Source organism: Callithrix jacchus, chromosome 1 (assembly GCF_049354715.1).
Source record: "Callithrix jacchus isolate 240 chromosome 1, calJac240_pri, whole genome shotgun sequence".
Classification (NCBI taxonomy): Eukaryota; Metazoa; Chordata; class Mammalia; order Primates; family Cebidae; genus Callithrix; species Callithrix jacchus.
The window spans coordinates 110,347,998-110,373,222 of NC_133502.1; the positions used below are offsets into that span (position 1 = coordinate 110,347,998).

A 25,225-nucleotide genomic window follows, 5' to 3' on the forward strand; every position below is an offset into this window, starting at 1 on the left:
GGTTAAAAGTTGAAATCAATTTTCATTTAAATATTCCCAAACCACCCAAAACCCTAGCGTGCGGTGGCCTATGGCTTCCAAATTCTCAAAATGATAAGCTGCCAAAGTAAACTAATTGCAATGTGTCTCCGTAATTGCCATGTGTGGATATATACAGTTATAGTAAAATGGTTCAGTGAGTCCTGATGGTGATAATACACATTTGGAAATTACATAGAGATTTTCAAAACTAACAAGTCCTGAGGGGTCTGAGATAGATCTGATAGCCAACTCTGCCATGTACTAGCTGTGTGGCCGAGGAAACTCTAGCATCTCTGAGCCTATGATTTACAAAAAGAGAGAACACTCCCATGGCAGCAGAATCCTCAACATGGGATGCAGCAGCAGCACAAGGAACAAAGGATTCAGTGCCCATGAGTAGCCACCCACATTCCATCACCTGCCAACTACTTGCTGTAACTAAAAAATCCTGGACACAAGTAAGGATCAGAATGAAGGGCAGAGGATTTACATATTCTGTATCTGATGCAGCGTGGAGCAAACCCTTCACCCAGGTTGATAAGAATGTGTTGGTAATTTTTCTATGAGGGGAACTGCTCATTGCTAGTATACATGTATCCCTACTGGGTGGCTGCAAGGATCAAGTGAAATAATAAACATTAAAGTATTTTGCCAACAGTAAAACCCACTAAAAATTCTAGCTCCTACTGTCTCATTATAAGCCTGGTGTTTCGTGTCATCCTCCCTTCTCTGAGTAGAAAGGTCAATCTCCCCATAGTAGTATCAGTTACTTTCACATACTCACAATCGTTCTTTTGACCAGGGCTACCTGGAACCTCAAACATAACAAGGAAAGCATGGTAAAAAAAGGAAGATTTAATTCTAAATGCCCTTGTCTTTCCAACTAAGCTTTGCTGTAAGAAAGATCTGGCAAAGAAAAAGATTGAAGACAGGGATTTCATGGGTTACTAAAAGGAAATGCTGCTGCATCTCAATTCTCTTCAGCCTCCCTTGAGGTCTGCGTGAGCCAGCCAGGTTCTCTACAGCTTTTTAAAAGACTACCGCAAGAGATAAAGGGAGGAAGAAACTGGAGTCTTTACCTCTTGAGTCACAGGCAAATTGCTTCCTTTGGGTTCTCTGACTGGGGAGCCAGGGTGAGACAGCACTGAGCTCTACACTTGGCGTCTAGGCCAATGCTTCTTACCAGGGTTGGGGGCATCAGCTCCACCTTGGCATGTGTGTTGAACATGCACATTCCTGAACTCCATGGCCAACTCTGGAGGAAGGGTCTAGAATTCTGTATATTTAATAAGGTATTTGTTAAAGTTTGGGAGGCTCTAAGAACATCTTTAGATGATTTACAAACATCTGAAAGTTTTCCAAATGAAATACCTTCTTAAAACAACAACAGAAAGGCTCTAATTTCATTTGAAATGGAGAGAGGGAGTTCTTCCGATGGACATCTCTTCCCCTTAGGCAGGCTCCCAGCGCTTTCTGCTAGTCGATGGGGCTCTTGGGATAAAGGCAGATATGGATGCAGATGACTTGTCTGGCTCTTTCTCCCAGTGCCTGCCTCTCACATGTCAGTTCTTTATCAAGGTGAAATCATGGGACCTCATTTAAATGACTCAGAAGTCCTGGTCTCACTGTTGGTCCGATACTGATCTTGTGGCTTAGACTTATGTTGTCCAGCTGTAGCCAAACTCCCACGTTACATCTGTTGTACTAACTAGGTGATTTTTGCTTCTTCAAATCCAAGTCTGTTATTATACAAATTTCCGGCACTCTGATCTAAAAGTGGGCCCCTATCTCATGCTTGCCAGTAATCCAATGACTCAATTATTTTTCCCTTCAAACCTCTGCTTCATAGCAGAGTCTGTTATATATGGTTAGGCTTCCCCAAAAACCTACTCTCTAGAACATTATGTTCAGATTACGTTTGGGCTTGAAGTAAGTGTACAGCAATTGACATAAGCAGCTTTGAGACAGAGTGGATGTTGTATTTGGGGAAACCTGACAAATACACTGGATCCCAGAATCTCTTATCTCCATCTGGCTACCAGGAAGCTTGCCTTTGTATCTTGTCAGGCATTCATCCAACAAGTATTTTTTGGCCAGTTTCTATATACCTGTGGTTACTAGGCACTGATACAAATTATGTAAATAAAGTGACTTATGAAACATTGATGCATGAATATAGATACGGCCACTGACTTCATTGGTATTGACAACAATATTTCATCAGCCCAGATCCAAAGATGCAAAGAACCTTGGGTAATTATTTGGCTAATTCAGATTCCCTGAATGATTTCTGCTACAGTGGCAAAGAAATTTAAGAACTTGATTTGGGATGTGTGAGATGAGGTTGGGTTTGGTGATGAATGTAAGAAGGTAGGGTTTGGTTGTCATACTTAAGTGATCTAGAACAATACCTGAATGTTTTTGTTTCAATAGACTTGTATCTTGTAAGGTCTAGTTCTCAAAGACCTCACAAAGGAATAAAATAAAGAGTTTAGTCAGAACAACCTGGTTAGAGAGGGGAAATTCCTGGAGTCAGAAAGAGCACTCACAATTATAAGTAAACCAACAAAAAATTCTAAGGGAATTGGGATTGCTTTGTAATGTGTTGCTGAGCTCAGAGGATGGGAGTGCAGATAGATCAAAAGCCGGTTCTAGTATTCTGTTTCCATTGTTCTGTTTTATGAAGAGAGTGGCGTCGCTACCAGTGACCCAGATGTTTACTGATGTATTTTAATGAAGCTCCATCTATAGCTGTTACTTTTTCTTCTATCAATTATTTACCATATCTATAAGGGTAATTCTAGTTTAAAATAAGAAATATAACACATAGATTGTCACTAACATGTTTAGCCCTAAAGAGTCCAAAGGAACCCCTAAAATAGTTGTCAAAAAAATAATTGATTTTAAGAGTTCCCTTCATTAGAGGCTGACTTCATGAGTTTCATATATAAGAACATTTGCTTCTAGAAATATGTCATTACTTCCCCCAAAGAAAAAGTGCTAAATCTGTAATATGCATTAAACACTTTCTATAGGGATTTTTAAGTTGACTATATTCTGCACATTTCTTTCTCATCAATAAATTTCTGAGTTCCAATCAGAAAACAAACTGTCTTGCTGCAGATGACACAGCTTGACTGACAGGGAGGAAGAGCAGGGCGACTACTTAAATAATGTAAAAACCCAAGTCATAGCTCTTGTTATTTAATCCCTGTTACTATTAATACTGTCTTTAGTATTCAACAAAAATGTAAAAAGATGCTCAATTATATTACTAGCTAGAGGAAAAAATACAAGTTACTAATCTTTGCTTTACAAATTGGCAAAAATTAAACTACTAACATCCAGCGTGAGGAAATGGGCGCTGTAATATGCTGCTGATGAGTATCTAAATTAATGTAGCCTTTCTAAGAGTATGTGTCAATACCTATCCAACTTTAAAATGTGCATAGCCAGTAACCCAGCATTTTCTCTTTTAGAAATATTTCCTAAGAAACTGTGCAAAGATCTATAAATATGTGTATAGGAGTGTTTATATAAACACGCATATATATATTATACATATATGAAGAGAGTTAACATAGCATTGCTAGAAAAAGTAAAAAATGAAAAAAGTTGTCCATCAATAAGGGAATGTTTTAAAAAAATGATGACCTATTCTTATGAGAGCAATACAATTAAGACTCTGTATATGTATTGACCTGGAAAGCAACAGCATATATTTTGCTAAGTTAAAAAAATCAACTCATAAAACAAAATGTAGAATGTGAGGTGCAGAACATGAGGCCATTTTTATAACAGGGCATATGGGCATATACATAGACACAGATACGTCTCCTACGAGCATTTAAAAAGGTTTAAAAGAATACTTGCCAGTCTTTTAATAGTCGTTACCTTTGGGCAGTAGAATTGGGGCAAACATAAGGCTGGGAAGGGACTTAAACTCTCTACAAGTTGCAGTACTGTAAGAACTTTAAAAAATTAACAGATAAATGTTTTCTTTTATAATTTAAAAAGTCAGTAAGAATTTGTAAATGGTATGTAAAGACTTTGCTAAAAGCCCAGGAACCCAGGTTTGTTGATTTAGTACAGTAATTAGGCTTCCAAAGTTCCCCCCAGCATACCTGTATTGGAGCAAGCACAGTGCATGAAGGCATGTACACACACACGTGCACATACACACGCAGTGGGATAATCCCATTGTGAGCTATTAGATAGGGAACACTCCCTTCCCCTATCTAAGGGGACAACCCCCAATCAATAATAGCAGCATCACAGAATGGTTAAAACCACAGATCTGGAGTTAGATGGTCCTGGGTGTAATTTCCAGCTCCACCATTTCAAGATTAATACATTCTGGGCACTACAGTGATTCAGATTCCCCACCTGTAAAACGGGAGTAAAAATGTTCTCTTTATAGTATTGTTAAGAGAATTAGTGAGCAAGGGCATGACAGGCATTGAGGACACTACCTGACACAGAAAAACGTGACTTTCAGCTATTAGTGTCCAAAGACATGCAATCAAGCACTTGGTGGGAAATTACTTCATCTTGCAAATCACAGCACCTCCACTGATAGAATGTTAACCCTATAAGGAATCTCATATTTATGAGATTCCATACTTAACCTTCATACAAAAGCAGTTCCCAAGTAACTAACAATTTCCATAATACTCTATCAACAGGCACCATCACAAAGTATCAGTGTGGGCTTTGGGGTCAGACTAGGTTTATAAAACCACCTGTGATATTCACCAGGTATACGAGTTAGGGCATGGTGCTTAAGCTCTCCCGTAGTCTCACCTGGGAGGCTGCTCTGGACTCGTTCAGAGTACCAAGTATCTGATAACACGAAAATAACAGCTGTAACAGATGCAATGAAGTAAGCATCTACTGTAGTCCAGGCATTCTTTCATTCTTGTACCAACTCTGAAACAGGGGTGTCAGTATTATCTATTAAACTTGAGAACCTCAAAACTAGGACATTTCATGACCGGCTCACAGGATTCCAGTTAATTGCCATTTGCCTGACTCCAAACTGCAAATGCTTTCATAAGCAAGGGACTGGCATCTATGGGCACTGTGAATTCTTCACAATCCTTCTTCCACAAGACTGCCACAGCCCAGAACTTCACTACTAAGCACTCAGTAGCAGCTGTGTGTCTCAGTATCCTCTTATTATGCAGATACTCACAAGAAGCAGTAATATATTAAATTCACCTCAACGTGTAAGTGAATGTTAGTTCATCCTATTTCCTCTGGGAAGAAGGATCAGGCAGTTGGTCAGCACTGGGTATTTAAAGAGGGGAACAGGGCCTGGTGTGGTGGCTCATGTCTATAATCCCAGCACTTTGGAAGGGTGGGTTGGGCAGATCACCTGAAGTCAGGAGTTCAAGACCAGCCTGGCAAACATGGCAAAATACCATCTCAACTAAAAATACAAAAATTAGCCGGGTATGGTGGCAGGTGCCTGTAATCCCAGGTACTGGGAAGGCTGAGGCAGGACAATCGCTTGACCCAGGGATGGATGGCTGAGGCAGGAGAATCGCTTTAGCATGGGAAGCAGAGGTTGCAGTGAGCCAAGATTATGCATCTACACTCCAGCTTGGGCAACAGAGTGAGACTGTTTCAGGAAAAAAAAAGTAAAAGAGGGGCAGAGAAACAGGCAGAATTGCCCAGAGAAAAGAGGGACCCAGAAAAAGTTGACCATAAGTCACAATTTTGCCAAATGCTGGCTCTGCCAATCAGTCTAAGAAGCCATGAGCAAAAATCTTTACTCTTTTCTGTTCATTCATATTTAATGAGCAGTTATTAAGCACTTACAGTGTGCAGAACATTGTGAGATGATCCAGTCCCTGTCCTGAGACAAGTTACAATTTAGTGATAGTTGATTCAATCATTTTAATTCTGTTCTTGATCAAACATGGCACATTAGTATGGCGAGTTTTATCTGTGTGTGCACACACTCTTGCTTGTGTGTGCAGTTGTTTAGTTATATACGTAAATTAGAGAAATGACTGAACTGTGAATAATCAATCATTCCAACCGTTTTTCTGGTTAAGATGACCATCTCCCACCTCACAAAACTCAGCATGTTGAAATGCTCACTGCACTCCGCTTATACACCTAAAATTAACTTTTGTTTTTTAGAATTAGAACACTGTCAGAATTTATCAAGTACTACTTATGTAAAACTATTCTTGGGGTAATTTTGTAGCAATTAAGCATATGAGACTAATTAAGGATTTCTCCGACTCTAATCATCAATCCCTGGTACTATGTAAGCGTTAATGTCATGGCTGATATAGAAAATTATTCCTGATTATGACTGCTGATGGTAACATCAAGATAACATGACGTGTGCTCATTGGCTCATTTCTTTTGTGAGTATGTCACAACTTCCTCCATGAAATATACTACACTGTTGATTTGTAATCAATTGTATTTGTCTTTTGGGGATTTCAAAAGTTGTGACACTTGCTTAAGTTCTAGGCAATACAACTTCAAGTTACTGCTTTATTTCATACCTCATATATGCAGTTGTGATGAAATTTTCTGTGTGAGTATGTTTATTGTCTTCAAAATGAGCCTTTAAAAATAACCTTTAGGCTGGGTGCCATGGCTCACTCTAATCCCAACACTTTGGGAGGCCAAGGCGAGCGGATCACCTAGGTCAGGAGTTCAAGAGCAGCCTGGCTAACATGGCGAAACCCCATCTCTACTGAAAACACAAAATTAGCCAGGCATGGTGGTACATGCCTGTAATCCCAGCTACTCTGGAGGCCCAGACAGTAGAATTGCTTGAACCTGGGAGGCAGAGGTTGCAGTGAACCGAGATAGTACACTCCATTCTGGGCGACAAGAGCAAAACTTTGTCTCAAAATAAATGAAAATAAAAATATTTAAATATTTAACACTATAAATTGCCAGCAATGAGATCAGTCATGGCTACAGCCCATAGGAATCTTGCTGGAAAGTACCATTGCACAATCACTGAGTAAACAGCCAACTGAGGAAGAAGTTAGCTCAACTTCTATTGGCCACCTCACTGTCATTTAAATATCAATGCTCTGATAACGCTACAGTTTGAAAGATGCTTTGGCTCTCTGGTAGGACAAGCTATTTACAATGTGTTTTGTTCTTGGAGGCCTGTTGGTTGCTGGAAACCCTTTGTTTGGTGCTGCAGTCAATTTGAACTGGACTGACAAGCTTACAGCTCCATACTGAGGTAAGAAAATGCCACCATTGTCTGGGAGCTGACTGGCCTGCTTTAGGGAGCCTGCAGGCAGGGCATGCTTTAAATCCTGGGACAGACTGCTCAGGAACCAGAGCAGCCGTGACCAACAGGGAAGATGCCCCCTACCCACTGCTGCTGCACTGATTTCAAACAGTCCAGGCTGAGGAGGTAGCTTCATGGTGTTTTCTTAATGAAATCTAATAAATGGTACATGGATGACACAAGTCTGTGTTGGCAACTGGAAACTCCAGAGGGATGCAAAGTAAGAGCACACAGTAGAAAGTGTGGAAACCTAAGAGAATGGAAGAGATGGGAAACTACGGGGTAGAACCCTCAGAAAGAGGCCTGTGAGCTCCACCCTGACTTCCAAGGGAAGATATGAATGAAGTTGGCCATGAGACAGGTCATACTAGTCCCATTTTACAGATTAGAAAACCATCCTAGAGTGTATTTGGCAGCCCTTCCAGTGGGCCCTATCCAGTGAACACTGTTAACAGAATATCCGTTTTATTAAGTATGGCAATGCACTAAAATATCCCTCTTCCTAGACCCCCTTGCCATGTGACTAAGGGTACACTTTACTCTTCACCCTCCTCTCTGCCTGAAACTGGGATGAGATGTGTAGAGTATCAGCATTCATGCTGTGACCAGGAGGATGGAGGCCACCTGTTAACAGTGACAAAGCACAAAGTTTGAGAAGGCATGGGCACTGCTGACTCTGTGGGGCTCCTCATCCACCTTGCACTGTTTCCTATTAGACATCTTGTCATGCAAGAACACTGGGCACAGTGGCTCATGCTTGTAATCCCAGCACTTTGAGAGACTGGGGCAGGTGGATCACTTGAGGTCAAGACCAGCCTAGCCCACATGGTGAACCTCGTCTCTACTAAAAATACAAAAAATTAGCCAGGTATGGTGGTACGTGCCTATAGTGCCAACTACTCAGGAGGCTGAGGCAGAATAGCCCAGGAGGCAGAGGTTGCAGTGAGCAGAAATCATGCTACTGTACCCTAGCCTGGGCGACAGAGTGAGACTCCATCTCAAAAAAGAGACATCTCGTCATGTGACAAGAGTAAATTGCATACCAGTGTTAGTGTTGTTGCTATGTGATAAATAAACCCTGAAAAATCTTGTCCTCTAGACAAATGTGTATTAAAAATAAGGTTGTTGAGAAATCTAAAATTGGGTCAGACCACTGGAAGTCTTCAATACCTTCTAATTACAGCAGTAACAAAATAGGCAAAAGGAAATTTAGGCAGGCAGGTCAGTGTGGCTGTAGGCTCCTGGGTGGTTCTTAAAAACACATACACAAAATAGACTGGAAAGGCTGGCTTACAAGTACTGAGACAAGTGATAGCAGGGCCCAACGCACAGGAAGGCATGTGATCTGCCATGAGCCGAGGGCCATGCAAGGCTGGGTGTGTACCTCTCTGGGAGACAGCTCCCCGGGATTATGCTCATTTCAAATGTTATTAAAATAGAGCTGAAAGGGCTCCTGTCTGGACAGCAGCTCGACTAAGGACGTTTTTGTTCTTCTCTTGCTATTCCAGCTTTTCTCTAGGAAAGATTGCATGTGACAAACACAATTGCACATTATCCTGACATCTTTCCCCTATGTACCAGTTGCATCTGAGTGAACTGAACTCTAATAAATCACTGTTGTTTGGGTGTTCTGTACATGTAGCCCAACATGATCCCAACAGAGCCTACTGTTCCTACCTCTCCCATTGCGGTCTCTACGCAGCACTCCACTTGACTTTCCTAAAATGTTAGGCTGATGTTTTATTCTGTAGTTACATTTAGCATGGCACAAAACCCTTTGTGAGCTGGCCTTGTAAATTCTCCAGGCTCTTCCTCCTCTACGCCATGGCTTAACCTGTGCACTCCAATCATCCTCTTGGCTCTTCCTTTTGTGTGTGTGCGTGCACGCACACACGCGCGCGCACACACACACCCCCCACGCTGACATTTTTGTTCTCACCTGTGGTCTTTGCTTCCCCTCTGCCTGGAATGCCTTTTCCCACGTGGCCTGCCCAATAAGGTATTTATCTTCAAAACCCTATTCAAGTATCACCTCTACAGATCCTTCTGAAACCATCTTGTGAATTAATCCTTTTGTACCTTCTCTTATTGCATGTGCCACAGTGCATTGATTAAATGATATTCATGTTTGCCTGGGACATAGTGATGACCAATGAACACTTGCTGAACTTAACTCAGTGTCACCTTATGGGCCCAGAAGCATGAAGGTTGTGAAAATGCTGCTGTAGGAATTCTCACAGCATGCTAGTAATTGTGGAGTGAACAGGGTATTTAGTAGGAAATGATCCATTAGTCCAATAACAAAACATGCAAATATCAACTCTTGGGCAACTAATCCAGGCAACATTCTGAAGCTTGTCTGGGCAAGAGAATTGTCCTAAGGAGAAAGAAAAGACTGAAAAACAAGCTTACATGATTGCAGAGTGTCCTTATGTTTACATCTAAAATAAAGAACCAAAATGTGCTAAGAAGTTGCCTTGGAGATCTCACCCAAACAGAGACCCACAAATGCTACCAAGATTCAAACATTAAAGAAAATGATACCTCATTCCCTGTACTAATGAAGGCAAAATGAATGAGGTGGATACAGAGCCAACAAACCCGAGCTCTGGTCCTGGATCACTCACTAGGTGAGGAAACTTGAAAATGCAGCACTAGTAATCTTTCAACGTATGCCTTTTATAAGATGCCTCAATAAAAATATAGACAGAGCACACAGTGTCTAGGCTTAGTATCATTTACTATAGCAAGATTAACAAAACTCGATGGACCTTACCTTCTTCATTTTTAAGACCAAAGCCCCTGTGTTGTAACTTTTCATAGCTCTATGTAATGCAACAGCATCTACATACAGGAGTCTACATTTCCCCATAAAAAAATATAAATGTGTGTTTATTTTAGTGTGCTTTTGGCCTAGAAACATGTTGTTAAGAATATGGCACGGGGCTGGGCCTGGTGGCTCATGCCTCTAATCCCAGCACTTTGGGAGGCCGAGGCAGGCGGATTGCTTGAAGTCAGGAGTTCGAGACCAGTCTAGCTAACATGGTGAAACCTCATCTCTACTAAAAATACAAAAAAAAGTTACCCAGGCCTGGGAGCATGCACCTGTAATCCCAGCTATTCAGGAGTCTGAGGCAGGAGAATTGCTTGAACTAGGGAGGTGGAGGTTGCAGTGAGCTGGGATCACGCCACTGCACTCCAGCCTGGACAACAGAGTGAGACTCCATCTCACACACAAAAAAATAAAAAAATATATGGCTTAGAAATTTAGACCTCTTGAAAAAGGCACCTGCATAGTTTGCTAAGGTAGCAATGCCTAGACATTTTATATTCTTGTCTCTAAAAATACAGTGATGGCATTTCTCCCTGACTTCTACCTATTGCAGGGAGTACAGAAGAAATGGGGTGACCACACTCATTAAAACCATGAACTTTTTGAAAGAGAACAAACACTCACTTGAGCTATCACATTAGTAACCCTGACACTGCTTTGGGCTTTAAAAATCAAGTTTTATTAGGGGGTAAAGTTCCCTATCACCAGGATGCTGTGTAACTCCAGCCGGCAAACTTGTCCAACAAAAGCTGTCAATAAATGTGACTCATTAAGAAGGTCTTCTCTTACTCTTAGCATCGCACTGCCCACTTGAAAAATAAAGTTTATCCTTAACCTATAGAGTAGTTGATGAGAATTTTTAGAAATGTTGCCTAGGAAGTTTCAAAAAAAATTTCAGAAAGTGCTTGGAGAAGGAAGTAAGGCTACATCTGGATACCTACCAATTAACCACAAGCAGTGGACCAGTGGCTAACATAGGGGCACTCCCTTTGCAACCTCATTGCAGCAGTCACTTGCCCATCTTCCTGGAGAAAGTCATGATTTCTCAATTAGCCTAACTATATTTTAAGTTTATTTTTAGGGCTGATATTAGCAGTTTCCCATGGGGAATTTTTTGACAATTAGAATGTGAAAGTTAGGGCTCAGCACAGGTGATTCCTCAGCACCTTAACCCCACACTTTGAAAGGCTGAGGCAGAAGAATCGTTTGAGCTCAGGAATTCAAGACCAGCCTGGGCAAAATAGTGAGACCTCATTTCTACAAAAACAATAAACAAAATTAGCCAGGTATAGTGGTGTGAGCCTGCAGTCCCAGCTGTTTGGGAGGCTAAAACAGGAGAACTCTTTGAGCCCAAGAGTTTGAGGCTGCAGTAAGCTATGACTTCACCACTGCACTCTATGCTTTGGGATAGAGTAAGACCCTGTCTCTAAAAAATAAATTGTTTTTAATGTAAACGTTTAAAAAAATTCCAACAATTTCCAGTTGACAGTATATTCATTATTTAACTAAAAAAGAGAAATGTGGAAGAAAACTATTTTGCCAAGAGGTAGGGGAAAATAATAGGGTAGATCCCATTTTCTCTATCTTGTCCATTATTCATTTGTTCAATGAGACAGTGTCAATCACTTAGTCAGTAAATATATACTAAATGCCTACTTTACACCAAGTATTATGCCTGCCCTAGGGCTGCAAACATTATCCCTATTCTCAAAGAGTAATTAAAATAAAAATAGAAGGAAATAGAAGAAAGAGCATTAAATTAAGCTCCTACTCTGTGCCAGGTGCTTTTCCTGTCAAACTTCTTAACTGATGAGAGAAGACAGATGAAACGCTCCCCACTTAACGAATGTGAACTGAGACTCCATAATTTACCCAGAGTCACACAGCTCAGGGTGGACTAGTGTTTGCATTCATATGGGTCTAATTCCAAAACGCTTTCTAAAGATTTCAGAGAAAAAAGGAAGAAATCACCCATTATCCTACCATCCTGATGTAAAACCATCAATATTTGAGAACTTCCTTCCCATTTTTTTTCTACACATAGGTCAATTTTTAAATTTTTAAAAATGTTTCACAGTTGTAATCAAAATGTGTTATACTGCATTTCCTTGGAACTTTGACACCATCAGCTGTGAAATGCTCCATTATTCTAAATAGCACTAGAAAGAAAAATCACTGTCAATTATATGCCGCCACTGACTGAGTTCTGTCCAGATTTCAGCAATGTTAAAATGTGAAGGTGAAAAATTTGTGTCTTCAAATCAATGGTCTACTCTACATTTCACATAGCCCACACTCAGGCTGTGCACCTCTTGCCTGGAGTGGTGAGGATGGCTTCATGGCAGAGGGGACCTGGGTCTCTTTCAGAGTACACAAACTCCTCAACTGGACTGACAGGCCCTCCTCAGAAGTAATAGGGCTCAATTTGCCCGTCTTATGCATGTCTTAAAGCCTTGCCTTACGCAGAGTAGGCACTCAAGAAGTATTTCTTAGTTGAATAAATACATAACTGAAGCTTGAGAAAGAATTTATAATCAGAAGGTAAAAAAGACCATAGGCCTACAGAATGGTACAAGTCCAAGTTTTGCTGGGGAACAGGGGGTTTGTGTGGCTACAATGGGGAAGTGGGGAGATGAGATGCATGAACTGAGCCAGAACCAATAGCTCTGGTCCTTCAAGGTCTCTTCCTTCCTACAGCTGGCTGTTTTTATATCACCCCCTCTTTGCTGTTCAGTCCTTTATTTTGATGTTCTTATCCAAGCCTAGCTCCATAGTACTGGACGATTCTGCCACTTTGGAAAATTATTCACACTCAGTTTGCATATTGTTTTAGATTTGTTTGGGAACACCACCCATCAGTTTCAAGTAATAACTCATATGGAGAAAATTCAGGCATCAGCAAGAGGCAGATAGAGGAGAGTCATATGTTTCAGAAGTTGAAACACTCAGCCTAAAAATACAGTATCGCTTCCACTTATACAGATCTAACTGCCCTAGGAAGTACAAGGCTGTGACAGTTTAAATCTATGATTTTGCTATTCAACTTTCTGTGGCTGTTCACTAAGATAGGCAAAATGAGTTTAAAGAAAAGAAATTAAGCTAGACTTAGTTTTCTATGCATATTTCCCATTACACACAAGATCTGCATATTTAGAAAATTATGATTTCTCTTGCTTTCCTTCTCTCCTTTTCATCCTCCATTCACCTGACAAGTATCCTTGTGTCTTTGGCATTTGTGAAGAGCTGTGTTAAGTTCCCTAAAAGATACAATTTTCTGATGGGTCAGAAAATGCTCAGAAAGTTTACACATTAATAGTGAAGCTATGTTTATTCACAGATAAGTAAATCACAAGATAGAGGAAGCATAATTACTATTAGAGAAAGATAGCTGATAAAAGCAGAGGTTAGGGCTGGAGAGATTGCATCAGCTGGGGTATCAGGAAAGGCTTCAGAGAGGTGTTATTCTACCCGCACCTTGAAGGATGGAGAGCATGAGGACATATGAGAATGAGAGCAAAAACCTAGCAGAGCAGAGGCATGCTTGGGCACAAGAACTCCTGTCATTTCTTTCTCCACAGGCTATTGTTTAGAAACAGGATGCTATTCCTGCTGTTAGAGCCCTGGCCAATGACAACACTATCAACTTGAGCTGACTAGTGTGAGGTGTCGTAAATCATACCATCATCAAGCCGAAGTCAGGAAAATACCATAGGATTTCACGCCTATCAAGTGTGAAATTTCAGAGGCAAGTTATAAAAGCCTAAGCCTGGTGTAGAACAGAACATCTGAAATCCACAACAGGTAATTAAGATTAAAAGCAACAGCATAATGTCATTTTTCAAAACTCAAGGGACTACCAGCTCCTTGCTTACCATGGACATGGATACCATTTGGTTGAAAAGAAGAGTTTGTTTCTGGCTGATAGGACTTCAGGTGCGAACCTGATGGCTGCTGGGTATGGGGAGGCTGTGTTCTTTGCAGTATTGAAGGAGGAGCTGGAACTCTCCGGGGGCTGATGTGGTGAGGAGATGGAACAGAAGGTGCAAACCTGAACAATTATAAAAGGAAACATGAGGGACATAAAACAGCAGGAACAAAGAAACTCTCCAAAGCCAAATTCTCACCTCCCATTCTGGCTATACAAGAGCGTGACAACAAGCCCTTTAAAAAAAAAAAAAAAAAAAATCCTTCTGGATTTTTTTCTAACCTCTCCCTCCCCACTGCCATTTCTCATTTCTCCCCGCTGCCGTTTCTCATTTAACCACTGAATTTTCAACAGAGATACAGTGGGAATAAACAAGAACAATAAAGGGAAAACCTACTCAGTTTGGGTTTGTCAAGATTCCTAAGTTGCATTTCAAATACACTGTTTGGTGAAATTCAAAGCACATCTTTTGCCAAACCCTTTTTCTGCTAATTTTCAAAATCCATTTGCATTTGAGGGGAAATTTGATCCGTATGTTGCTGAATCATTTACACTTAGCTCATAAACATTTTGTTTTGTAAGATATATCTGAGGTCCAAGAAGTGTTGTTACAAGTCTTTACTATGAGCCTCTCTAATCCTATTCTCTTTAAACAATGCATTTTCTTTTGCCAAGGATGAATTAACTTAAACCTCAAAGGTCAAGTGTGGCTTGAAACCCAGAACCCAAAAGATCTGCGTGGGCTCTGTGCTTGGCAGAGTATTCCTGAGGGTGCGATAGGAACATGGTGTAGGAGTCACATGCGCCAATCACAGTAAGACTATCCATGGTTTCTGAGGAGGAACATACCAATGTTTAAATAAGGTGATGCTGTCAAGAAACTTGGGATGTGAAATGGATGACTGTACATTGATCTTCCAACGGTAAAGGAAAATTGGAAAGACCCAACTTACTACATTTAAAATGACAGTTTATGCGCTCTAACACTGAAGGCAAGATGTAACTGTGAGAACTATGTTCAAGTTTGACAATGTCTGTCAAATATCAAAATGATCCTTCCAGTGCCAGTTCAGTAGGGGACTGGGACGAGTATAGTGGAGAAAGAAGCAGGGAGTCTGTCAGTGCAGTAGAATGAAGCAGCAAAATAACTTAGGGGGAAAACTGCCTAGCAAAGTATTGTTTAGTTCCCTTAAAAAGTCCCAGTAAGCTGAAAACTTTCAATCAGCTGTTCCTTACACTGTGTAGAAAGACAGGCTTTGTTTTGCACTAACACGTATAGGTCACCATCTGCTTACATTGCTTATTTCACAGGAACAAATCACTTTAACTTTGCTGGGCTTTTGTGGAGGGCCATAAATGATAAAAAGGGAAGATGAACCAGTCAAGTTTATAAAGTGATTGGAAACATTCTGAACCAGAATATTTAATAAGGCAGAGCTTCTATGTTTGTATTGTAGCAGTAAAACATGGGACAAAAATCTCATGTTCTTTTTGCTTTTTTACCATGTGATGTGTGATGAGACTAGAGAAGAAGGTGAATGTAAGAACCAAAAAAGGAGGAGCCAAGACAAGGAGCTTCAACAAACCAGCTGGGTTGGGATGCCTTTTAATTGATCATTTACATCTTCACTCCCCTGAAAGAGAATAGTAACTGAGTGTCCCGTGCTGGTAAATACATTTTTCTGAGCATGTCATCTTAATTGGTATCACCCTGAAAAGATGTGCTGAATAGCCCTGAGAGAAAACACAGCAAATGAATCCTGGCACTGCCCTGAGAACATCTAGTAAAATTCATTTGCCAGGATTCCTCATATGGAGGCTATTTTCTGGGGGGAACATGTCTTTAATGTGTCTCACAAGTTTCTCTGAGGTTATGGGAGGGGGATGAGGAATTTTGAGATCATAGACTTCGGGGGCCGAAGGAATCCACATTACTACCTAATCTCAAATCCTCTGGTCCCTAAAGATCCCCAGGGTTGGAGGGAGGAAGGATCTGAATTACAAAGCAACCTCTGGTGCTATTTAACAGTCATCGCTAGTGTCCCAATTTTGTTTTTTGGGCAAAGGAACAAGATCCTCTGATTGGCTCCCTAATTCTGCTTCCTCAGTTGTAAATAAAAGATGCAGCTTGCTCTAGATAGTTTTCCAGTCCCTTTTGGAATGTCTGCTATCCTCTTTCTGTTGAGGACTGATGGGATGTGGAGATGTATGGATGGGCGAGTCAGCAAGTAGATCTATATATAGATTCTACATATATATGATTCCATATAATTATATGCTAATTAAAATCATTCTTGTGTACTCATTGATGGAAGTTCCAAACCAAGGCCATGCTCTCTTGGCTACCAAATATTACTCAGTATAATAACATCATCGCATAAAATTATGATAGGTAAGAACCATAGTTTTAGCACTGCTATCTCAAGGATGTGGAGGAATAAAATATTATAGCTTCAACTGACTCAAGATTTTGGCTTTTTAGTAATTCAGGCTGAATTTTCTTCTATGTTAGTCAAATAAATGATATAATATAAAGCTAATATAATTTCAAAACACACTGTCACCCCATAGAAAGTATTAATAAAAATTTATATGTAAACTATTCTAAGTAAAATATACATTTAAAATAGGCTTTGATTTTGAAAGGAAAGAAATAGTACAAAAATTTTAACTCTTATACATGTAGAGAAATAAAACATGACAAGAAATGATCACAATTATCCAGACAATTTCCAGGAACAAGAAAGTAGGTAAGAAGTCACCACTAAAAAGTCCAACATAGGAAGTGAGTGTATATATGACTGATTTTCAAGTACAGCAGATAGAATCAATTTTGTTACTGTCTAAATACACCATAGTATCATACTTAAATCTTTTAAAAGATATTAATGTAAATCTAAAGTTTAGAAAGTTAGTCCGTTCTTAACTAGCTTATAGAAGAGTAGAAATAGTAAACCAAAATCAGGAGTAAGGGAACAGGAGAGGCGTGAAGATGGAGAGTCTTCATGTTCAAGGTAAGGTCCCTGGGAATGTCCAAACAATAAGAGACAACTCTTCTCTTAGCAAGAGAGATGCCAGGAGAGTGATTCAACAAGCCAACAAGTAGTTTGAGGTTATTTGGTGCAAAAGCAAACAACACACACAAAACATACATACTTAGATGCTCACTAAGCAAAAATAAACTTTTCACTATTGTTGTCAGGGTGGGGGCCTCCGAACCTGATTTTCGAAGTGCCTGCACCTACTTTCCAACTGTTTCTTCAAAACACAGACACACACACACACACACACACACACACACACACACACACACACATATCAAAATGAAAATGCTCCGAATATTCTGCCCCCCAAAAGTTGAGACTTTAAATCAAGTGAAGGCGAATTGAATTTTTTGATGCTAAAATAACACAACATTGTGATGAAGATAAATTGCGGTTATTTACCATTTTCCCTCCTATGGAGTATCTTATTCCCCAATTACATCAGACCAAGATGGCATCACTCTCATTCATCTTGAGTTACAGCGTGTCCCAGAGCCAGAAGAGGCACCTTCCTACCTCTTTTCTAGGTCCAACCCTGTTCCCTAGCTGCTGATCTGCAGTAGACATTTCAGAGAATTCACTGGACATGCCTTACCAGTCTCTTCTTTAGCCTTTTATACTTTTTTGAAACAATAGATGATTGTTCTGTAAACAGGCACATAACAGACTACAAAAATTACTGCTTACCAGAGACAGATCGCACAAGAGCAAACCAGAGAACCGAGTCAAACATTTCCACTCATTTAGTAGAAGAGTTTGTATAACCATGAGTAATGGTATGCAAAAGAAAAAAAAAGGGAAAAGAAGGGGAACAGATTTTAAAACCTCGTAAAAAATCCTCTGTGGGGTGAAGAAACACTTAAAAGGTTTCTGCAAATATGTATCTCCACCTGTCTTAGAGAATGTCTGATTATTTGGGGGTATTTACTTGGCCACTCTCCTTCCCTTCTACGCCCTTCTCTGCTTTCCCAGCCCCAACCCTCTGTTATCACTGAGCTCCTCAGCCATGCAGTGGGGTGGCCCAGCAGCATTCAACCTTAGACGGTTTCTCAGATCAGTAGGTCCCAACAGAGACACCTAGACTGCTTAGGTTCATGTGCAGAAAAAGTGGGAATGGTAGGAGAAGCAGATGAACAAAGGAGAAGACAGACAGGCCAGAAGTCACACCCACCTGGGCTTGGATCCTAGGTATATCTGTTACTAGCTGGCTCAATGAGTAAACTCCCCACCTTCTCCCAGCATCAATTACAATTATAAAATAATGGTAATCTCAACTCTCACTGAAGGTTATAAAGCCCATGGTGACATTTATTCATTCAAGGGATCTTTATTGAGCACTAAATGTAGGGCAATGTTCTAAGCACTAGGGATAGAGCAACAAAAGACATATCTTTGTCTTTGTGGAACTTATATTTTAGTAAGGGGAAGCAGGCAGTGAAGAAATTTAAGAAAGCAATGTATCTACTGGGCTAGAGGAAATGAGTGCTATGGAGAAAAATATGGAGATAGCAAAGGGTGGGGTGGATTGGGAATAATTTTAAATTAGGAAGTTAAGACTATCAAAGTACTTAATAAAATGAATGTCTGATGCCTTCTGGGTGATCAATAAATGTTTATGGAATGACTGATTGAAAGTACATTTAAGGCATCCCTGACATTGACATGTACCCCCAGCGTTTGACAACTGTGTAACCACCATTGCTATGGTCCCAGCAATGTATCGGAACATTTATAGAATTCTTAGAAAATCTTAAGACTCTTCTTTGACTATTCAGATATAAACACTAAAGATCAAAAGAAAATGAAGCATTTTTTATACTGTAGGTGGGAATGTAAATTAGTTCAACCATTGTGGAAGTCAGTGTGACAATTCTGCAAAGGCCTAGAACCAGAAATACCATTTGACCCAGAAATCCCATTAAATGCCCAAATCTCATTGCTTTGGGTATATAATCCTATATAGCAAAGACATGGAATCAACCTAAATGCCCACCAGTGATAGACTGCATAAAGATGTGGTATATATACTCCATAGAATACTATGCAGCCATAAAAAGGAATGAGATCATGTCCTTTGCAGGGACATGGATGGAGCTGGAAGCCATTACTCAGCAATCTAATGCAGGAACATAAAATCATACACTGAATGTTCTCTTATACATGGGAGCTGAACAATGAGAACACATGGACACAGGGAGGCAACAGCACACATTGGGGCCTGTCAGGGTGAGCAGGGGAGGAAGAGCATCAGGAAAGATAGCTAATGCATATGGGGCTTAATACTTAGGTGATGGGTTGATAGGTACAGCAAACTGCCATGGCACACGTTTACCTCTGTAAACACACCTGCACATCTCCTACATGCGTTTCAGAACTTAAAGCGAAGCATTTACTCAACTGGATGATCTTCTAGTTCTATAAGTAGGTAATCCTGGTCTTGTGTATAGATCTCATGTCTTGGTACTGGGTTTCCCAGTGGACTATCCTTAGTCCACAAATTCATATAATAATTGAATGTTTTAGCTGGAAAGGGCACTGGAGCACCATTATATTTGGATTAAAAAAAAACAAATGCCCAAAGAGGTAAAATAATTTGCTTAAAGTCACAAAGGTAATAAAGACTTCTCTAGTGGAGATGTAAAGCAAGCAAGAGTGGTGGGATGAGGGAAGAATGAATTTTAAGCTTTATTGTGGGTGAGTGGGAGGGTGTGTCAGCAACCTACTATCTTTAAAAAAATCTAGCAATGGGCCAGGCGCAGTAGCTCAAGCCTGTAATCCCAGCACTTTGGGAGGCCGAGGCGGGTGGATCACGAGGTCAAGAGATCGAGACCATCCTGGTCAACATGGTGAAACCCCGTCTCTACTAAAAATACTAAAAATTAGCTGGGCATGGTGGTGCGTGCCTGTAATCCCAGCTACTCAGGAGGCTGAGGTGGGAGAATTGCCTGAACCCAGGAGGCGGAGGTTGCGGTGAGCCGAGATCATGCCATTGCACTCCAGCCTGGGTAAGAAGAGCAAAACTCCATCTCACAAAAAAAAAAAAAAAAAAAAAGTCTAGCAACGGCAAGTGTTGCTCAGTGTGCTTTGGTGAACTTGCTCAGCCCTGAACTGGAGTTCTTGAACAATGTAGCATATTAGTCTTTCTAACTGGACAATTCCTTTCAGGTAGGGCTCTTTCCCCTGTGTATAAGTCCAAAGTATTTCTTTGTCAATGTATACATTTATTTCTTTAACAAAATTTACTAATAGATTGCATTACAAGTTAAGTATGTCAAGAATATTTCTTTTCTTCATTTGTGCTGTACTCACAAGCAGTTCTAGCCAGCAATGTAGGACTGTGTGTTTTAGCATTGCTTTGGGGGTTAACACTTTGAAAAGAAGGAATGTATGTGTTTACATGATCAACTAGATTAAAAGTTGGTATGTGTTCTGGATAGTTTTTCTTTCCCGTCGTCTCTTCCACAGCGGCTTCAGACCTCCCAACGAAGGAAGAATACATTAGAACAGCTTGTTTCACTGTATTCACATGAAAAATATTATTGATTTGCTGCCAGGGAGTAGAAATAATGGATATAAACTAGTCTACGATGGATTTGGGGAGGTATTTTTTATTTCCCCAAAGAATTGCGGGGTATCATCTGTGGCAGTTCTAAAATTCATCTGTGAAAACTCATCAATGAAAAATGGCTGTAGCAGTTGGCCAACTGCAGAGGGGGAAGAAAGGAATCCTTTTCAAAACTTAAAAAGAAAGCCCAGTTTTAAGGATTTCACATCTGATTTAACATCTAAAAAAACCCCGCAGTGATAATACCCCACTTTGTATAGCCAGACAGCACTCCATTTTAGCAGACTTTAGTGGTCTTTATAACGATTTATGAATCACTTCATGAATTCCTGGCTGACTCATCTGGGTGACTATAGTATCTACTTATACTTCCCTTCTGTCTCACAAAAGAGACACTTGGACTCAGTTCAATCCAGATTTGTCCCCAAATGAATCACAGCACGTTACTGGGGGAACTGCAAATTGAATTCGGCTTCTGAGACAATCAAGACCAGCTTTCAGTAAAGAAGAAACAGCCACTGGGAAGTGTGGGTAATTGCAACACTGTCCATTGGGGTAAGACCAAGGCAGACCAAGAGCTGTGTGTCCATCTGAGGACTCTGTCCCCAAATAGTCCAAACGCTAACCCATCCCCTGGAAGAGCATGTTCCCTATGAGACACTGGGTCAATATTAACTGCAAATAATTCATTGGGCTGGAAAAGACCAGGACTCAAAAAACGATTACGAGTCTACACTGAGCATGACAAAATGAAGTCTATGAAGCTGGCTGTAGGTGAAATGATCACCAATGCGCTTTGAAGGAGCATTGGTGAAAACAGGACAACGTTTTCTGGAGGGAAGTCTCTCCACTTGGTTATATGGAGCGAGTTGTAAGTCAAAACAAAACAAAGTAATCAATGCCCAAGGCAGAGAAGTGGTTTTTTTTTTCTTCTTCTAAATGCTGAAATAGGACCCAGAACATTGCAATGTTTCTCCCCTGTGGAAATAAAAAGGGAGGAGGGGAGAATGTCTAGGGTATGTCAGAGAAATGAATTATGCAGGACCAAGAGAGGAGTTTTCTGGAATATCTTGACTGTAGAATTGGCTGTGACTCAGTTGTTTGTCTATTTCAGAATCAGACATGGAGAGGGAAGAAAGGCCGATTCTGCCAAATTCTCTTAAAAAAAAAGCACCACACTGAAGAAAATTAATCCAGAGTGGTCCTAGACATTTGATGTAAAAATTTCTACTATGGAAAAAAAAATCTGCAATGATATAATTTCTTCGCTTGCTCTGAGTAGGTCAAAGCAAGGGGATTAACTCAGTCCTGTAGTAAAGGCAAGAATCCTTCTCTTGTTCAGCATGGGATCAGACATAGCATTCAATCTGCTTTACAAGAGAATGCATTAGATGAAAGAAACACTTTCAGAAGAGAGAGTAATAAGAATGTCACATGAGAAGCAAGACAAAAAGTTTTGTCTAAGCATGAGAAATAGAGGCATAGGTATACAAAAAATGGGTTATCCAATATCCCTCTCATGGTTTCAAAATGCAAAAACAAGTCTCTTGAACACATAAGAACCAACAATACTCCTGCCAAGTGTGGTCAGGTGCTTTTGGAAGCCACAGCCATAGAAAACTTCAAAAGTCAACATAATCCATATATTTGAAAGAAACTTGCTGGGTGATGGTTCAGTCACTAATAACGTGCTGTTTATATGTGCATTTTTTTCCCATATATAGAACGTCAGACACAGGAATTTTCTGCACTTCTCTTGAAGACTCAACATTTGATTAGTGAAATGAAGTGAAGGAAACAGCATCTATTTTGAAAAATTCACAATTAGTGAAGGGCTTTTGTCTCTTATAGATAGAAAGCATAAACTCTCAGATACTTGCTACTGTTGTGTATCTCCAGCACCTTATCTAGTCCTATGAGAAGATAAGTATTTAACAACTGTAGGTCATTGCTGCTGAAATAATCAGCTGAACATGGTTCCACAGATGTGGTTCTCACCTTGGTGCCAATTCTTGTGCCCAGGTAGATACATTTTCCCAATTGGTGCAAATGTCCATCTGGATATTCTATTTGCACAGCTTCTGGTTCTGAGGGGAGAATTTCTATTCAAGAGAATTAGCCTAATAATTTTCTCTGAGAGGAAGGATGAGTAAAACAATTTTTTTTCTCCTTGTAACTAAGCAGAAAGCAACCAAAAACTTTCCCAGAAAAGGACACAAACACTAAACGCTTATCCACCAACTTTGCCTCTTGATTTCTGCTCACCTCAATACTCTCCTTACCGCCAATCAATGTAGTTCTTCACTTGCAAAAGGATAATCTCGTAGCAGCTAAGTCTCCTGACTGTCACTACTTAGGAAAAGACCATGAAGATTTCTAGATCATACCTTTAAAACATTAAGTAGAGGCTATCCTTTGACCAGCCTATTCTATGTCAGAGAGGAAGCACTTTGGAATATGTAGGTGTCTTGGCTCAGGCTAGAATGGCCTGTGGGCTTTTGCTTTGAGAATTCTGATTATGTATGACTTGCTGTTTCAGAGACAGCATATGACAAGAACATACTAACATGCTGGAATAATACCATGGCTTACTCTGACCTCCACTGTTGCTTCATGCTAATGCAATGAAGTAGTAGCTGCAAGAAGAGAAATTCTATTTCAACTAAGCCTTTCTTGTTACTGTCATGACTCACTTTCCTGACTGAAAATCCAAGGGGACTATGAAAATATCATCTTGGGCTTTACATGAGGTGGATTTATTTGGAATATAGAAACAAAATAAGGATGGTTGATTTGGCTTTTGGGGGGCAAATGACTTCCTTGGCACTTGGTTTCTTTTACAGGCATCCTAATAGTTGGTTTTTGGTATGTGACTGTAATTAATGTAAAATGAAGAACTAGTGCATTTCAAAATAAAAACATATGTGGATAACAATCTGATATAACAAACACTGAAACCATAAGTGGAGCTGTTTGCTTTAAAGTGCACCTCATTGAGGCTTACGTCAATGTCTCCTGCCATCCCATGAAGTGGCCTGGAGGAGACTGTGGAGGTGGGAAAACAACAGTCGTCTGCTTTGGGATACTGTAACCACTCTCAGAAATAACAAGGAATGAGTAGTATTCCTGCTTCCATCCATATTCATTCATTTCACAAAATTCTTTAGGCTTCTCCTATAAGCACTAAGGGGTAAGCTTTCTGCACAAGGTAGCCATCAACCTGACAGTTTCTGTGCTCAAGGCAACCGAGACCTGAGTAGTAGAATGAAAGCAATCAGTAAACAGTGTGATTCCAGGGAACAACAGTCAATGAAGAAAAATTAAAGCAGGGTTAAAGAGTAAAGGGAGGTGGGAAAGGAAGTTTTAGATAGTCAAGAAGGGCCTTTCCAAAGAGGTACTATTTGAGCAGACACCAGAGAGGAAGCCACAAGTCATGTGACGCTCTGATGAGAGTGGCTTTCAGGTTTCAGGAACAGCAAGTGCAAAGTCCCTGAGGCAAGATTAGTGTTTTCTAGAAACGCTAACAAGGCCAGTGTGGCTGGAACAGATGAAACAAGGGAATTGACAATAGGTGAATTTAGCAGAGGCCAGACCATAGAGGCTCATGTACACTACAAAAAGCAATTTGAATTTAACTCCAAGTATTAAGCAGGGAGAGGTGTGAACAGAAAAGATTATTCCATTTACATTTTAAAGGATAGCTTTTTTGGTGTGGAGCAATGCCAAGTGTATGCTGGTGGAATGAGGGTAGACGATCGTAGAGAAGCAAGATTGGATGTAGAGAGAACAGTGAGGAGGCTATTTTGCTTGTAATGGGAGGGGAGGCTTGAACTACAGTGGTGGAGTGGAGTTGATATAGGCTTGAAATGTATTTAAGATAGAGCTAACAGGACCTACAGATGCATTAGATGTGTGAGTGTTTGGGAACAGGGAGAAATCCCAGTTGACTAATAGGCTTTTTAGGTTTTTAACAGTACGTTGAAGATAACCACATAGATGTCACTCTTGATTTTCCTCCATTATCAAGAAACACATTAGACTGAAAATTACATTCATGAACCTTTTGAGAAACACATGGACATTTAAATCAGAGATAGGTCAGAGAAGACTAGAGAAGCCAGTCAGCAATGATTTTGGTGGTTGATTTTCTTCTTTTCCTCTGGAGCCATTCACAATCACTAGACTGGTAAGAACAAAGTAATGTCATTTATTTTCCTGTAAGTGTATGTATGACTTCTAGGAGTTTATCAGGGGAATATATTTATATTAGTAAAGAAGAGAAAGTTCATGCCAAAGGCTAATGACCCGATATTTACCACAGAGGATGAAGCATGGCTCTGGCCATGGATCCTCAATAGTTTAGAAGTTTAAAGACTGTTAGGCCATTCTACCCTGAAATAAACATTGAGAAATACCAGGAACTTTCCATAGATTTAAAGAAAACAAAATAGGGAGAGGCCACCAACCTTTTATAATCTAAGATCCAAAGCTTTCATCTTCATTTTCAAAAACAGGATATCAGAATTTTCTGCCTCTGTACTGCTCACAACATTGAGAT

General features: G+C 40.2%; 1 protein-coding gene across 7 annotated transcripts in view; it reads right to left on the bottom strand.

Moving 5' to 3' along the window:
* Nucleotides 1-25,225, bottom strand: part of GLIS3 (GLIS family zinc finger 3) — a 496,781-nt gene that overhangs the window by 16,354 nt on the left and 455,202 nt on the right. For all 7 annotated transcript variants that reach the window (XR_013533768.1, XR_004744698.3, XR_013533763.1 and 4 more), the window contains one exon: nucleotides 14,006-14,181. Coding sequence is in view for 4 of the 7 variants with exons in the window: in XM_078368412.1 (XP_078224538.1) it covers nucleotides 14,006-14,181 (176 nt within the window). In the remaining 3 variants the exon portion in view is untranslated. The remainder of the gene's footprint in view (nucleotides 1-14,005; nucleotides 14,182-25,225) is intronic.